The sequence below is a fragment of the Hypomesus nipponensis genome, chromosome 22, assembly GCF_054491055.1.
Source record: "Hypomesus nipponensis isolate SF chromosome 22, ASM5449105v1, whole genome shotgun sequence".
Taxonomy (NCBI): Eukaryota; Metazoa; Chordata; class Actinopteri; order Osmeriformes; family Osmeridae; genus Hypomesus; species Hypomesus nipponensis.
In genome coordinates, this window is record NC_140382.1 from 10,176,100 (window position 1) to 10,194,248 (window position 18,149).

The 18,149-nt window shown below is 41.8% G+C and overlaps 1 protein-coding gene across 9 annotated transcripts; it reads right to left on the reverse strand.

Annotated features, from left to right (window-relative positions):
• Positions 1-5,443: 5,443 nt before the first annotated feature.
• arfip1 (ADP-ribosylation factor interacting protein 1 (arfaptin 1)) lies at positions 5,444-17,392 on the reverse strand. 9 transcript variants are annotated; one of them, XM_084687357.1, is made up of 12 exons: positions 17,186-17,392; positions 16,190-16,251; positions 15,217-15,716; positions 12,514-12,615; positions 12,311-12,346; positions 11,705-11,810; positions 10,712-10,813; positions 9,905-10,017; positions 9,159-9,380; positions 8,356-8,513; positions 7,925-8,099; positions 5,444-7,353 (listed from the first exon to the last, which is right to left on the reverse strand). In XM_084687357.1, the coding sequence occupies exons 2-12, from the start codon at positions 16,197-16,199 to the stop codon at positions 7,198-7,200; spliced, it is 1,680 nt and encodes a 559-aa protein (XP_084543483.1). In that variant the 5' UTR covers positions 16,200-16,251; positions 17,186-17,392; the 3' UTR covers positions 5,444-7,197. The 9 variants fall into 9 exon arrangements, with proteins under 9 accessions (XP_084543483.1, XP_084543484.1, XP_084543485.1 ...); XM_084687358.1 differs by lacking the exon at positions 16,190-16,251; XM_084687359.1 differs by lacking the exon at positions 12,311-12,346.
• Between the last annotated feature and the right edge of the window lie 757 nt (positions 17,393-18,149).

Sequence of the window (18,149 nt, forward strand, 5' to 3'; positions counted from 1 at the left end):
CTTAATATATCAATAATATCACATAACTCAGCATGCACTTAGTAACACTCTTCTTCAATACTCTTTCTGTTATGTCCACTTCCCAAGGCAGGCAGACATGAAAGTTAGTCTCTTACAATCATTAACGAAGAGCAACATATTTTGATTTGCTTCAAGACTCGTGCATGGTCAGTGTCTTCTCATCATGTTATGGTCTATAAGGCACCGCACACACAAACATACCCTGTAGCCTACACACCTCATTGACTATGGCTAGTGCTGAGACAGGCAGAAAGAGATTGGTTGCATGTCAAATTTCCATTAATTTACAGTATCATAAACATCAAATCCCTGCCTCAACTTATTTATGACAATAAGGGGTATCATTAATGTAATATTTATAAATATTTATAATCTACATAAATAAACCACTTCTACACGGTACAGTACATGTGTATAGGTTTCAGAATCCATCTGAACACAGTTGGTCTTCACGTAACGTGTCCACAAGCAAAGCACCAATCCCTTAATCATAGCCTGTGGGTCTGAAGGCAGGAGGTGGGGGGAAGACAGGTTCTGTTTTGCTCTGTCATTGTGAGATCTACTGTGCCAATGTAGGCTAGACGCTAACAAGGAGCCGCTGTTGATTAATGTGAAATATCCAACATGGGCCTCAGAGAGTACACAGCCACTCTTATGCTGACATTGATACAAATAGCAAACATACAGACTGGACTTCCCCATCGTAAGTCATATAATACAGTACCATTACTGGAACTCACTTGTATTGTAATACTTCCGACATGCCACAGCAAGCCTGAGGATTCCCGGCTAAAGTCTCTAAAATACCCATTTAGTTTACGGTGCCTCAATCATATGCGTTACAGCAACATAAAAACAAGACTGCCACCCAAGAGCAAAATTCTTTATCTTCTAGCTGACTAACAACTTCAATCTTAGTCTAGAACATAGGTTCATGTGTCATGAACCTATGTTCTAACCTTTCCTGAACATAGGTTCAGGAAAGGTTAGCTCAAATATGATACCGGTGACACCATCTCAAATACTATAAACAACTATAAGCAACAGCTAAGTCTCTTGAGATTTGGAGATTTCATGTTGTGTAATTTAAAGTAAGTCTGAAAATCCAATCGACAATTTGTCACGTCCAAAATATTTGGGGAGCAGCTCCATTTTTAAGGCTAGTTGAATAAAAACAACAGGGATTATATTAAGAGGACAGAGTGTATGCCCCACAGGGAAACATGGTGAACTGAAGCAAGCATCAAAACAAAGGTTTGAATCTGTCTCCTTTGTTCTGTTGCAAACAGGTGGTGAGTGTCTGGGCTGAAGCTGAACTAACGCTCAGCTCTTCACTCTAACTGCTATCTTTATAACTGAACCCAGCAGACTAGCCGGGTCCCAAGTTTCTGTCACTATAAATGGTCAGGCATACATCATATGCTTCATACAAATCACTCCAGCTTGGAAAGAAACACTTAAATTACTCATGTTAAATGACGTAAACTCCAACAGGTGTTTGTTGACAACACTAGTATGGTGAGGAGAGAAAGAGAGGTTGTTGGAGTTACCATAGAGATAACAGGTGGAAAGATGGGAGGGGCTTGAAAACACCTGATGTTTACTTGGTGGTGGTGGTGGTGTGTGTGTGTGTGTGTGTGTGTGTGTGTGTGTGTGTGTGTGTGTGTGTGTGTGTGTGTGTGTGTGTGTGTGTGTGTGTGTGTGTGTGTGTGTGTGTGTGTGCGGAATGGGGGGGGGGGGGTTCCTGAGGCATAGGCTCACTCAAAGCAAGACTAATGAGAAAAGAAGTCATAAGGCCAAACAAGGAGTAACTCACACATCTTGAATTACCTTAGTGCCCAGAAGGACACTCCCATGTAACCAGACAGGGAACCCCTGGAAACAATATTAATTTGTGCAAAACCCCCAAAGCCAACATGCTACCTATAATTTACCCTTATTTATGTAATACATGTATATATTTCAAGCCTTTCAAATTCATGTATAGATGAAATATGTTTAAAATAAGTCTATATATGAGCCTTTACATTCTGCTTGAATGAAACCAAGCATACATCATTTGGAAAAGGTTTGCCTTTCCACCACAAATTCTAATTCTAATGTGTCTTCCAGTCTGTCAATGCAGACAGAAGACTTGACATTTTCTGCTCTGTACCAACACCATGCAGTTTACAACTTTAACCTTTTCCACTGCCAGGACATCGCAGTCCAACAGCAGTTTACATTCGCTTTCCAACATGTAACATCAGTTAGACTAGTACCCTGTTACTGGAATAACTTTCAATTCACCCCATGTTTAGGTTACATCTCTATCACAAGCTACAGTATTTAAAATACCAAAACACAGATTTTACTATTTTTAACACTATAGTTTACAACTAAAAACCCATTTCACATTCCATCCTAGTATAACCATATGAATCCAGTTCTCAAAAACCTTACTATCCTTACTATGTCTCCATAAAATGTAGTTTCACCCCTTAGTCTCAATCTCCTGGGTAACAGGGGTGGAACCATCCTCCCCCTTGACCTGTCCCTGAGAGCTTTCTTTCCCTTTGGAACATTGTTCCTAACACTTGAATGGATCGCTCCCTAATTCATCGCAGCATGAGAAATATAATACAAAGACCAAAGAAGTCAGGATCTGGGGACTTGTCTACACAGACATATTTACAAAGACTTACATAAAGACAGACAGATTAAGGGGTCACAAAACAACTGGTTGACTCAAGAACATGCACTATAAGGCTAGAATTGTTAGAACAGTTATTGACTTGTTTCCAATTGTGCAGAGGAGTTAAAAGCTTCAGGCAAAAGCCATTAAAGAATTATGAGAAATTGTCTGACACACAAAGCCTACAATTTTCGATAACAAATGTTATGAGTCCCCTATGGATTCATGCAATTTACAGTAGCCTACTAAACATTAATGTTTAAAAAAGAGGCAAACATCTGTTTACAATCTGCTGGAGTCAAAGATCTAGTTGATGTCAGCCAGTGTAATTTGTATAAAAGACCGACTACCACCCATGTGTAAGTGGATTCAATTAGTACATTTGACCTCGAGAAATTAGTTTATCTGTATTTTAAGCAGTAGCCAACTGTAATATAATGAAGGCAATGGTTTCGTAACCCGCGTTTATTTTCTCTAGTCTACATTTTGAATACTGTAAACTGTGACAAGATAGGACAAAATAAGGTTAGGCGAAATCCATAGAATTTTTTTTTTGAAGAAAAAACTTACGTGAAAACATTTAACAGCCACCTAATTTCATAATCACAGGTTAGGCTTCATCACAAACACAGCTGCACTGAGTAAACCTCCTTGATTGCAGACCCTTAAATTCAAACTGGTCATAACAAATATCAATACTTGACTCACCGTTTCTTACAGACAGAAGGGTAGGACACATACTAAATAATCCGCAAGGATAAGGTAGTGGTTAGAAAGAGCGCTTTCCAGAGACTGAAAAGGTGTCGCGTTGTAATTTGTTCGTTGGTGCAGCATCGGTGTCCTCTGTAGCTGCTGCTCAGGAGGAGACCTGCAGGAATGAGTGAAGGGCGGCAAAGGCGGCAGTAGCATCAGCAGCGACCAAGGCGGTCGTGTGCATTCTCTCAAACGTGATTGGTCCAGGTGAACGCGATGCGACCACCCCTTGCTTGCGGCGCACCGCGCGACACTATAGGAGGCTGCGACAAGTGGTGCACTTCTCTCTCTTCCGGTCTATTTTTTTGTTATTACAAGGTGATATATTGTTATGTGTGACCGGTTAATGCACCAGTCTAGGAAATAATGTTTCCTGTAGAATTTAAATTACAAAAAAAAGTTGAAAATACAAAAAGGCACACAAGTTGTATCTCTGTCCAGTTAGTTGATGTCTAATCACTTGATAAACTCTTAATGGAACTGATAGTTTGACTCTATTAGTTAGTCATTGCCCAGACAGAAATAGATAACTAAATCATTGAATGAAACACCTGCAGGGTATTCATTTAAAAAAGGCATGAATGAATTAGTTCTCAGTGCATTTGAAACCTCATTTCCAACCACATCCTTTCTTTCTCACTTACCCTGCAGCTATCTATCTCTTGCTGAGGTGTATAATACACGTTTTACTCAACTGGAGATTTGGAGCAATTATGAAAAACAGGGAGAGCAAATTTTTTAGAAGGAATTTGAGTACATTGCAGTTGACATAGGTTGTTGATGCAAACCTAATTTGGGATTATCTAAATTAAAATTATTCCAAAATATATAGCAAAATCACAGGCACACTTCATTCCATGACTGTCAAATTTTGTGTTCCATACGAAGGATAAAACATGTTTTCCGTAAGTACAAAACACACAATGACATCATGCTGATGTTAGTCAAAACTATTGCCTTGTTCTGATGTCCTTGGGGAGGTGGATGGCTTGCATGTGTGCTGTATAGATGTTTGATGAGCACTTAAGCAAATGGGCCTCTAACCCTTGTGTAATAGCGTAGATTGGCTGTCACTTGTTAGCTAGATCAGCAGATCTGTGGACAAACATGCATATAGGGATCAGATTTAGAACACACACACACACACACACACTTGTGTGTGATTGTTTGTGTGGGGTTGGTACTGTCACCATGGTGCCATATAAATGCTGACAGTTGTTGCAGTCGAGTCACACCGGAAATGCCAAAGTGAATTCATGGCTTTTGTTGCCATTACCTGTTGGCTATCAAAATAACGTTATTAAGATCTTTATTTCACGTGATCTAACCATACTTTTTGACAGTTCTAGATCCCCCCCAGACACAGAATAATATATAGGGAGAAAGATGGGAAAGATGTGTATTCATTATTGACACCATGCACCCTGGGCCTGTCACATGTATTTTTAATACATATGGGAAAGATTTAACTTTTGAATTGGCCGTGAAGTCAGTGAAACCAAAAATGACAGAGTTTGATGTATTCCCAAGCTCTGGAGCTTGGTTGATAAATGGCAGAGCCTGGGGCTGTGCTTATTGTAGAACATCTCTGGCTCCTGGAGAGTCTGTAAGCTTCCAGCCTTACATTATAATGTTGGTTTACATTACATTTAACACAGAGGTTCCACCCCACTTCCTCTCTATGTTTAAGAGGATAATCAAGTTCCTGTGAAGTTTATAAAAGAAGCTGGGTGTGGCATTGATGAAAAGAAAGGTTGTCCACCTGTAGAAGCCTCAACTCAAAGAAAATGGACCTGGAAGGAGACCAAGCTGCAACATGACCCATCTACCACCCCAAGATCCCTACACTGAAGCACTTTTAAGTCAATAGAGGTGCACCCATTCTCAATAGTGAAGGACCATAATAAAAAATCTAAACTATTGGTCTAAAGACAGTGCCTCTGCACACTAGGCTTTGGTGGTAACATGAACAAATGCATCATAAGAATTGAGTCGTTCTTTTCTGAAGATACATTTTTATTTAATTTTTCCCAAAAGATGTTACACAACATTCAGAAACCAGTTTTGGAACATTTGTTAATAAACATGTCATTTTTACAAGATATAACTCCACAAGTCTTCAGAAAAAGAGTGCCCTGCGGCAGCATCAATACACTTTTTTATCCCAGGTAAAGAGGAAATTACAAATATATATGTTCATCTATGTTTACATCAGAAAGTCTGTGAACACCAGATTGTTGTACAATTTACACGCACACACTCGCTATACGAAGGAAAGACAAAGCAACCAAGTCAAAAGAAAGTCAAAGTTGGTTTAAAATACCAATCCGCTCAAAAATGATTCAACCCAAATAAATGAGGTTAGCAGCTCAGACAAATAATGCTGGTCTTTCCTATGTACAAACAGTTTCATTCCGTTTTGGTTTACGTATCATTCAGTTCTTAAAATGTGTTGTCATTATTTGCAAAAATACATAAATGTGTGGTACAATATCCTAAAAAGCAGAAAGATACATATAGTAACATTTCAAAAAGTCTGAATGTCATTAGTGTCTGTGTGATTGCTGTCCAACGCTGGTATGTTGCTAACGATCCCACGAGGAAACGTGTTCCGTTCGTGTGCATGTATTTGATTGGTCCATTATCCACATCTGACCAGATGGGGACTGAAACTGGCTGAGTGTTGGTATTTTTAAAATTACTTCTTAAATGTTTCTTCATTGAGGCATATGTGCAATGTGATAGTACTGGAGTGCAACATCAAACAACAGGGCAGGTAAACAGACAGATACAAGGCACGTCAAGTTGCAAGGTAAGGCTGGACCTTTAACTTATCTGGAATTACTCAAATCTAAAATTCAAGCCATTTCATGATTTTAGTCCTACAGACAGAAGGTGAATGGGAAAGTATTTCTTAAAGCTGGACATCATTAGGTTCTACAAATTGAATGACAATCCTGGGACTGACTTGGGAAAATGAACCAATGAAAGACAGGTGTACAGGTTTAGCTCACACTGTATATACACAGTGATTTCCTGACAACCTGAACACATTCCTATTGTCATACATTTGTTAAAACCTATGTTCATATCATGGTTGTGGTGCATCATTTAATCCTAATGATTACTTCCCCAAGAACCACTCACATATGGGTGACCAGATATTTATAATTTTTTACAAACCCCTTTCTCCAAAAGCAGAGATGCCAAAATGTTAGAAGTACTGTCCTACTGAAGCACTAATGTAGCACCGCGTCTTCTGCTTTGCTGATATCCATCATTCATATGCTGGAATAAAATAGGCCTTTACACATTCCTAACATATTTAGTCTTCATCTGCTTCTAACTTGATCGTCAGAACATACAAAAGTGCTTTCCCCATGATTTTCGAAAGTTCTGCCACAGTTCAAGTAAAAAAGATGAAGCAAAGAGAGACTAACTTCACTACACAGTATGTATAAGAATCCTATCAATAGCAGAAAATAGGAGCATCACCTTTTTTTTTTTAACTTTGAGTTTTTATTTTATTTTATATATAACCTTTTTTTTTTTTTCTTTGTTTGATTTCTTAATTTCTTAGTTTTTTTTGTTGCTTTGCCTAAGAGGTACACAATTCTGAAAGAAAAAGAGGAATAATAAGAAGCTTGGAGAGGCTTTTGAATTGCTTCTCTGGAATTCTGGAATCTTCCCTTCCCGCCAAAACTCTCAATTGAACCCGAGAGAGGCTTTTAAAGAGAGGGTGAGGGTGTTTAGTGCTGCTCCAGCCAAGATGGAGTGTCCCCACCAGGCATTTTCAATTTGATATGGAACTGCTTGAGCGTCTGTTCCAGCTGCTGCTGGTTCCCTGCATAGTACGCTGCTATGGCATTGTGGAAGAGGGTTAGCTGGTTGTGCAAAACCTTCACCTTGAGGAAGAAAAAAAAAAACAAAAAAAAAATACAGCAGGTTAAGTCAGTCCGGATTGTAAATACTCTAAACCATTAGGGGATTTCTCTCTTGACAGAAAACTGTGATTGATTGATACAAAGCTACCCCAGTGTAATGTACAGTTGTACTAAGTACACACTTTAGACAGGGGAGCCAAATGAAAGGTTTATTGAAGAGCTTCTGCTAATGTGCAGCCTGTAAATCCTAGCTTTCAAAGATCAGCTAAGGTCAGCTATGTTAGTGGAGTAAAACCAAATTAATTCTAACAATCTGCACTCTGTTTACCGACACTCAGGGCCGGCCCAAGCCTTTATGGGGCCTTAAGCAGAATTGATTTGGGGGCCCCTCTGAATTTGTATAATTACCATTAAAATAATATATATAATTTTTGAATTTAGCTGTAATTTCATGTGCTCTTGGGGGCCCTCTGGTGGCCAGGGGGGCCCTAAGCAGCTGCATAGTTCACTTAAGCCTTGGCCGGCTCTGCCAACACTGTAAATATTTAGGCACACATAACAGTTTCTGAAAGAAGCCCATCTTCAATCCTACCTTATTTTCCTCCAGGAACTTGAGCTTGACAGACACATCATTGCGCATCTTCTCATACTTGTCGCGATGGATCTGGAACTGCACCTGGGACTGCTCTATCTTGGGCAGGGTGGTGGCATCCCGGGGGCCCAGGTTCAGCTCCTCCAGGTCCGTACGGTACGCATCATACTCAACCCTGGAGACGAGGGCAAGGGTCAACCACTGACTTGATTTGAAGTGTATTCTATCTTAGGGGATACTCCAGCAGTACATCAAACTAAAATGTGATTAAACTGGAAGAAAAAAAAATGTTGAATATTTATAATACGTAATTCTATGTGTAAATACTATGTAAATACTTTGTAAATGCAAAAAAAAAAGCTGTGCCACATTCTGTGTTTGTGCAGCAGACAACACACGAAGGTGAAGGGGGACATCATCACTGCTATTACCTGGCTGTTTCATACTGTTTGATGTTGATGATGGTGTCCTCAATTGTTTTGTCCACCAGGGTGTTGACACTACTGATGAAGAAGGTGATGGCTCCTAGAAGGGTTTCTCCATTCTTGGACAAGAGCTTTTGGGTATCAGCGTTGTAGCCAAACTCCTCCTGAAAGTGGAAACATTAACACACACAATACACAGTTATTCAGTTATTAAGACTTGTAAGTCTCACACACAAACACTATAATTGTGTGCGTGTGTGTGTGTGTGTGTGTGTGTGTGTCTGTAAACATCTGATAACACAGAAGTAACATGGGATACTCAGTTTATGGCCCAAAATTGTCTTTACAACAGACACGTTTACACAGCAACCATAAACAAAACAGATTGTTAATGCTCGGCCAGATAGGGAAATAAAAAATTTAGTAGGTGCATGCATTAATAATGCACCACCAGTATAACTTTTATTGTCATGTGTTTTGATTCTTTCACATGAAATGGATGCAGCTTTATCACATTTTTATTACAGGTTGCCTTACCAAACCTGCATAATAACATAAACAGGACCATATTGAAGATGAATCAAGGAAGACATGTCATGATATATGACATCAATAATGTACAATTGCTAAGATTTCTGAAGAATACATAGACTGTTAAGAACGACATATACAAAGGCTGTATGAATACATTTATAATAAGAATACTCCATAAGGTGAGAAGCTAGACCAGCAGTCTGGAACCAGAGCTTCCATGGTAAAGGTGATGGTTTTGGGTCAAACCCGGAAGTGATGGGACATCTACGGCTTACGTGGAGTTCAGGTGACTTGAGGCTGAGGTCGGCGAAGGCGTCTCCCAGCTGCCTCTGTGTCTGCATCATCTGGGACAGCTGATTGGCCAGAGTCTGGGCCAGCTTCACCACGTTCTCGTACTTCCTCTTGTTGTCTCTCAGCACCTCGATCTGGGCCTCCAGCTCCAGGTCCACGGTGCGAGAGCCGCGGCCCAGCTTCTCTGACAGGATCTGTCTGGTGCACTGGTGCAAGAAGGGAGGGAAGGGGGGGCACATAGGGACAGCTAGGGTTAGTGTCAGGCTACTGGTATTTGGCATCCATTGTTGATTGCTACTCACAGTTTATATCAACCGACACAAAGATGAGTATTTAAAACCTCGTTCTGGATAAGTCCAAGTACTCTGGGTTGATTAGTTAAAGAGAAGAAATAACTAATAGCTCCTCAGTCACTTCAATGATATGAAGCCAAACAGTAGTGAAACATGAACATGATCAGATAAAACAGACAAGAGATCACTACACCTATTGGTGAGCGCGTGTGTGTGTGTGATATTGAGACTGTGATTGTGTGTGAGGGAGTGTAAGAATGTGAACGTGTGTGTGTGTGTGAGAGCTGCCAGCAGCAGATGCTAGTGGCTTCAGTCCCCCTGCTGAGATCCCAACAGACTGGGAGATAACCCAATGAGGAATAGAAGAGGTAGGGAGAAAACTAAAAAGGAAAAGGAGAACATGTATATATATATATTCTTTTTTTTTGTTTTTTTACTTTGTAGGTGTTGACGCTCCACTTCCTCACTAGGTCCAGCTTCTCCATGGCCGGGTTCTTCAGGTCATCTGCCAGAACCACTGCTCCGCTTTGGGAGGGTCCTCTCATAGTGCCTGTACAGAACGACCATGTGTTTGCTATGGGAGTCACCGCGCACAACATTAACCAACCATGACGCAGTGGTGGAGACTAGAGTCCCGCTGGAACAATGTACAGTTAAGAGTACAATAACAGAAGGGTATTTATGTGTTGTTTCTTTCAACAATAACAGCAACAATTATTTATTTTGTGAATGGAAAACAACTAAATTGGGATTGTTTTTAGTTGAGCAAGGAAGAATCAATCTGCAAGGAGCGACATCAGCCAGGTTGTGCAGTACGAGGGGGGAACAGGCTGCAGGCAGAAATGCTCATTGAAAGTCCGGTAAAGACACAAGCTTGGCAGACCCAGGAGAGTGTTAGAGCATGAGGAAGACCGTCTGTGCAAGCAATACTTCCCCCAGTGTTAGGGGTCACCAGGGGTCACAAAGAAGGTACAAACCGAAAGTGAGAGGGCATCCGGCACAGCACGGACAAGCAGATGAGGAGGGAGTCAGGAAACTGCCATTACGTCAGGTGATGAACAGGAAGAAGAGAGGGGGGAGGGGGTGTGTTTGAAACTAAACCGTCTGCTAACCCGGACCAAAGAAGAGGGAGAGAGATAAGCCTAATCAGAAGTAGCAATACAGTATAGCTGCTGTTAGTGCTGGGTGTAGCTAGCGACAGGTCCACAACATCTCTCTCTCTCTCTCTCTCTCTCTCTCGGTACCTGTCTCAACCTGACTATCGCTGGCAGAGCGCGCCAGGCGGCTAGCCACGGCCGAGCTGGGAGCCACAGATGCCACAGGAGACGTGGGCTGACTCGCTGACCCTGGGAACAGTCAGAGTAGCCGTTAGAGAGCTCCGTTCCACACCACACCTTGTAACGCTAGGGCTGAAACCTGGAGTGGAAGGTGTGCGTTTGCAAGATGGACTAATGGAGCTGCATTATGATAATAGCATAAACCACCTAGATGAATCTCATTTAAAAGAGTGGTGCTACTGCAATTCAACTTCTTCTTTATTCATTTCCAGGTGTGAGCAAATATCAACATGAACTGGGGCAGGGACAGCCCCAACTTGACACGGCAACAACAGACTCTGTTGCCAAGGGGGAAGAGGGGGGATTTATTTACATCTGTAATCGAGGAAGTTGTAATGACATGGAAATGCAGGAGCCACAAAATGGAGATCAGAGGCAATTCATTAAAACTCAATTGGAAGGCCTCCTTTATAAATTCAAATGTCTCTCCTCTCTGCCGCCAGGCAGAGTTGGGCAGTTTGTCAGGGGACACACACTAAGCTACTCACGTTTCCCTGTTGGATGTGGCAAAATGCAATGCAGGCAAAAATACCACAATACACTGAGGAAGAGTCTCATTAAATAGTCTAATTCATCACTATCTAGTTCTCTGTTTGAGCACAGCTGACTAAGACAAAAGAAAAGTATTCAGCAGCATAAAAGAAAAAACAATGACATTCAGTAAACCAGCCGTTATGAAAGAGGAAACACAGCACGTTGAAAGTAAAATGTTGAGAAGCAATAGATGCTTTAAACCAGGGGTGTTCAAGTTCGGGTCCTCGGGGTCCACTGTCCTGTATGTTAGTGTGACATAGGAAAGTGGACCCTGAGGCCCAGGATTGAACAGCCCTGCTTTAAACCAATGACCCGACATGTGTTTAGGACTACACTTCAGTTGCGTTGACTGGATATTGCTGCTACCTCTGTATGGTCCTGATTCGATGATGCCTTCTGCTGAGGCGAAGCTGCTGTTGCTGACGTGTGCCTCTGAGGCGCTCAGGGCTCCAGGGGGGCCTCGGGAGGAGTCCTGGGGGGGACACAAGTGACACACCAGGAGGTGTGAGCGTGTGACGAGCGTGTGACGAGCGTATGTGTGTGTGGGGGGTGGGGTGGGGGGGGCATAGACTGTCTTCTGACTTCTGACTGACTTCTATACAAAGTCACTTCACACACCGGCATGTAGCAAGACTAATGTTATTGACAGGCTGGGTTCATGTCGAGAAACCAAAGCCTCCAACTCTGTCTTACCAATCAGTTCATTATAAGGTGGAGGGCAGAGGCTCAGTCTTGTTGGACAAACTGCTGATTTCAACATGTTCCAAGAAACAAAAGCAACTGCCTTTGGCCTGCTCTGTGCTAAGCCTCGATCTACTTGTATGTACTTGCTCAATTGAATTGAACCATACAAGGCTATGGTTACAAAGTTTGTTTAAGCTCCATTTAAACTGCTCTCAGCTTTGACAATGTCCCTGTATGACTTGTAATGACTGGATGTAACTGTGGACTGGACAGTGTACATTTACGCACCACCATACATCTAGGTGTCCTTCCTGTTCTTGAATTCTGCAAATGACAAATTACAGTTCTCACAGTGGGACAGAATGTACGGTTTGTGTGAATGGTATCCATGTTTACAATGTGTTTGGAGTGTGTGTATTAAGCAGTATGCAGGATATCTGTGTGTGGTTGTGTGAGTTTGGTTGCGAGCATGCGTGAAGGTTTGTCCTCACCCTTGTGAACACATCTTCGTGGCCGTCGTCCAGGCCTCCATTGCTGGTGACGGAGATCTCAGCTGCAGGACTTCTAAGGGCCTCCTCTGTCATGGTGCTTTCCTGAGAGGAGAGCAGAAAACCTCCATGTGAAACACTGTGGCGGACAAAGCTTTAGAAAGGGGAGTCCTGTAGAGTTATCTGTCAAATGTTTGGATATGAACCAAGAGAGAGAGAAGGGGGAGGCTCCATGCCGAAGTTTGGCAGGTGTGGGCTGCCATCTTGTGGGCGAGATGGTCCAACTTTGATTTCAGACCGTTACCATAACCATGGAAACGTCATCTCACATAGCCACACTGAGTCATGTACAGAGCAGGAGTAACATACAGACGAGCGCACGCTTAAGAACCAGGGCTGTTCATTCATCATCCTCTGTAGCTGTGTTACACACTGGGATGGTTTGGCTGTGTCGAGGATTTGTTGAAGCACAACATTTGTAGATTGGTGACCCCAAATTATTGATTAGCGGTACATCCAAATTTTACATTACTATCATGTTAAGCTTAAGGACAATTGTCTAATTGTCTAGGATTAGGATTTATCCATGTCTGGGAAACTGGGCCTTTGACATGCTGAACCAGACACACAAACCTAGTCTACCTGTTCGACCACCACAATCTATACTTCCACAAGGAAGTTTGGCATAGAATGACATACCACTCTAAACCAAACAAATACAGGAAAAAAGCATAGACCTAAAGTGTCACAAAATGCACATATTGTGACACTGTAGGTCTATATTTCACCATAGCATATGTGACTACATTGACACTATGGTGAAATAGACATTTATGTTTCTAAGTATGTTGTCTAAGTACCGTTTCTACACTTGGCATGTCATGAGTTTGAGAGGCAAGGTTTATTTCTCGCAGGAAACACCGTCTATTTCCGGACTCTACTTCTCTGTAGCCCTAGACAGCGATCTAAATAATGCAGGTATCCACCATATACAGCTGGCCTACGGACTACAGACTTGTAGTTCAAATTCATCATTTGGACAAATTAGTTGGGATGCTAAATGTGCCACAGATGAGATCCACCCTACGGATACCCGAACAGTTACGGGAGGTTATGTCAACTCCACGAAGCCTTTAAGAAGATTGTAAAATGTCATCAGAGCCAAAAGCAACCCGTGAGTTTACAAGGTTGCCTGCCCATGAGACTGACTGACAGGATCAAGTTCAGGAATTATCATGCAAGTAGGCCAATTGAATCAGACTGAACCGGATGCTCAATCTCTGAATACAATAATCTCCTGCTTACTATTATATCCCACTGCATAGAAATTGACAAAATATTACAGACAAGGGCCTAAAGTGTACTGCTGTGTGCCATCTGATCATACGCTCACCTCAGACTACAAAAACTCAAAGCTGGTTGTGTTCCAAAGTTTGTCTGTGTCATTTTGTAAGCTCATCGGGGTTAAAGGAAGTCCTATGGCCTGTGTCCTATGTTCAGACGAACGACATATAGTACAGCACTACTGTTTCAACGCGCAATCAATGAAACAACTACATTTTCTAGTAAGAGAATATGCTAAGCCTTCAAAAGTTCAAACGCTCCAAAGAAGCGACATGATCTTAGAGACATGATTGGGATTGCTTTGGCAGCAGAGTATACCAGCCTGGCCCTGCAGACACGACTGCAGGTATCAGATTCCGACACACAACATAAATAGTTAAGAGCCACACGACGCCCACGTACGGTTGGAACACAAAGACAGCAGCATGCAGGCTTGTCTATAGAGAAACAGGACAGAGAGCGGCCCATCTCACATGAGCCGAGAGGTGTGTCTCCACAGAGCGAGACTGCATGGCCTTCTGCAGAGGTTGGCTTGAATACAAAATGGACCAAACCAAAAACAGTCAATCTCAAATCTGAGTCAGAAACAAAGAAAGAAAAAAAAAAAAAACTGTCATGGAGCCTATCGAACCATTCTCAGTCGATAGCCCCCTATTCAAAACCACGTGTGATGCAACAATGGGAACAAGCCCAGTGATTGAGTGCCGACAGCTTGGAATGGTCAGGCACAGCGACAGCAGATCTGGTGCTACATGGGAACACTAAGGCAGGGGCCCAAATCCCTCTGCCTACAGCCACAGCCCAGCCATGTGACGCTCTGCTGAATACAAGTGCTGTATCCACATACACAGGAAACACTGGGATGGATTCTTATCATAGCTGGGATCAGTCACATGTACAGGCCTCTGTCAAAGTCAAACCAGTGAAAATCCAGGTTTAGGCTGGCAGGTGGAAATGATTGTCACAGCAGTTGCTCGATGAGCCTCTCGTAGTCAATGGATTGCGAATGTATAAATCATTGGCATGTAGAAAGAGCAGCTTGTGGAGTTGCAGAAATCAGCTACAAACTACAACATGTCACAGTACAGCAAACCTTTCAGCAAGAACCCCACCAAGCAAAGGCAGAAAAAGCACAGACACATCATACCACCAGTCTGTTTTACAACTTAAAGTTCCACAACAAATTTAAATAATTTTGCAAAGCTACCAACCAAGCAAAAAGAAAAAGATCCCAAACGGTACAATTTGCGTGAAAGCATTCATCAAATGTTGATTTGAGCAAAATGTTGAACTTGAGTGCTGCAGTGAAAAATGTCAAGAGAGTAGCTAAGTTGATTGCCAAAGTCAAAGATAAGATGTCACCTTTGTGCAAGAGTGAGAATCTTGAACATTTTCCTTTGGTGTATTCTGGTCTGCTGTCTCAGTTTGGTCATTTTGTGTTTCTGCACCAGCGCTGAAAGAGCTGGCGCTGACAGCAGAGGGCGGAGCAGCAGTCCCGTGATCTGGAGTCTCCATGCTGTCTGGAATCTCACTGCTTATCTGAGCACCACCACCACCGTCACTGTCGTCATCCTCCTCAACAACATCATCATCATCATCATCATCATCATCGTCATCGTGTGCCTCGATCCTCTTTCCTCTGTCATCTTTGTCAACTTGCACATTGTCCTTGACTGAATGAGAAACTGGGTCAGGATGTTCTATGTAAACTGTTGCATGTTGAGCACCAGGATAACTGTTAGCGTCTTCCTCTCCCTCACTTTGGGAATCCTCAGTGTTCTGAGCTTCGTTCTTTGAATCCATTCGCAAGCCCTCGTCTGAGATTACCCCAGACTCAGCCTCGAGACTAATTTCGGACATGCCTGTAAACAAACACACAGGTGGGCATGAACACATGTCCCTGGAAAACTGGTATGTCCGGGCAGGTTTTGGCACATTCAGAGAAAGGGGTGGTCAACACCTGAGGCAGAGTAGCAGTCATTTCAACTTATTCAGAAGCAGGTTGATGGCATTCACACAACAGGTTGTTCTGTTCCGCAAAATAGAACCAACCAGTATAAATCAATGGTGGGATGTTTGCAGAACCATCTTAATAAACATACCTTTACAGTGACAGTGTGATTCAACAATTGTTCCACAGAGCAACAATGAACACTGAGGTGGTTCAATGTGCAAATGCTATGTATACCGACATTTGTCAAGATGCAGAAGTATTAAATCAAGAAAAAAGTGTAGGTCTATAAAGTTCGGGTTTCAGGACCAGATGATTATCCCACGTCTGATCACCCCTGCAACAGCAATGTTCTCTTAATAAAAAGCCAGATTAAAAGCCTACCTGGTTCCATCCTTGTAGCCAGTCTGTTGGATCTTTAAAAATGTTATCTGTTCTTCAGTGGACTGTGGACAGAATATGTCGTCTTTTTATGACTGAATAATGGCCACTTACTTGTGAATTTAATCGGGCGCTTTAACCCTTTAAATGTTTCATGTCGCCTACTATTAGTATATCATTATCACTAAAATTGTACGGTATGATTTGTAATGATGGGCAATTGCATAGAAACGGTTTGTTTTGGTATGTTTAGTTACCCGAAAAAATCTTGATATACGATTTTATTTTTGTTACTAATAGCACTTAATCTGATCAAAATTAATGACGTGTACCTTTAAGAAAAATAAGGCCAATAAAATGTAAATTGACACGTAAACGGTAAGCTACTGTTGACAACCTGACAAATGAACCAACAATACTTCTGCTTATGCAAACTACCAAAAAGCTAGCTCCATGCAGTCTACTTAGTACTGCACTACAGTACTGTAGTGTTTGACATCTAGATTTAACTTGCAAACACCTGTAGCTAGCTAACATTGTTGCTGGTGGCTAATCTATACAGTATTTTATGCAAACTAGGTTAAAACCTCCCGTGGCGATCAAAACCTCTAACGTTTAGAAAATGCCAAATATTTAGGAAGTTGGAGTAAGTGTTTTTTGGTTTGCTAGACAGAATAGCTATCTGTGGCGGGCTTGATGTATACATCATCAGCTACTGTATTACTAGTTGGTACAGTACTGTCTATAGTAGCCACTATTAGCTAATCTAGTCTGAAATGTAATCCTGTCCATTTGTCGTTTAAGTTAGCAATAGCCAGCAAGCTAACTTATAACGAATACAAACTGTGAGCTAACAAGCCAGTGTGTTTAGCTGCTACTAGCCACTTACGTAGCAAAGTGACACATCATTAGCTAGCCACGTACAGCTAGCTAGCTTCAAACAACACACCCTGACAGTGTCGGACTGATGTGTCCTAGTATCGATCTGGGCAAGTTTACCTTAACACGTAAGTTAGCAAGCAAGATAGAAAGTAATCCAAATCTTCCTTTGTGATACCGAAGTGTCCCACTCCTGTCCTCTCGGCAGAAAAACGTAAATTTACTTTTATTCCGCACCCATTGGGTTTACTCGATAAAGTCGTCCAGACCCGGAAAAGTGAGTGTAGTTTTCCTGCTGCACACCAGAGTGCACAGTGGTCACTTAGTAACATTGCAAAAGCTTAGACGTATCTTGTTCTGTACTCTCAAACCATCCCGCGGTGCTTACCATGTTTGGTTTCAAGGCAGTTTCCTGAACGCAAACAGAGAATGGGGCACCGCTGTGTCGTCTTATTGGTGTTTAATATTGGTATAGTATTTTAATCTTGTAGCAGAAGCAGCATACGTGAATAAATCGGGGGTGTTTCCATCGCATCCAATTCGTTGGCTTTCGTTTGATTCCATTTAAGGACGGAAACTAGCGTTACTGACTGGTTTTGCCAAATCGAATAGACCTGCAGATCTTGCGCACGACAGAGTCATTCTCCCCCTGGTGATTGACTGCAGTAGTATTTACCGACAGTAAATGAGATTAAAATTGAGAAATTCTCAAATGCATAAAATTGAATAATTAAGCGACTATACTTTACAATTTTTCATGATTTATATTAACTTTTTGAAGTTGGTTAAGTTTCGTTGCAGAAATAAACTGCATTACCCATCAGCCAGAGAACAGACAAGCGTTGCCAGATTGAACAGACTCCCCCTTCCCTTTTCCTGAATAAATGTGAAATCGGTGTATGTGTTCATTGGAAATGGGTCCCACTTTGCACACAAAATTTACTCTTTTAACCAGAGAATGCAATACCATAACATACATATTTGTGGCACCAAAAACAGACAGACAGATATAGACAGACAGACAGATAGACAGATAGATAGACAGGAAGACAGACAGATAGAGATATCCCCTGCCTGACTATCT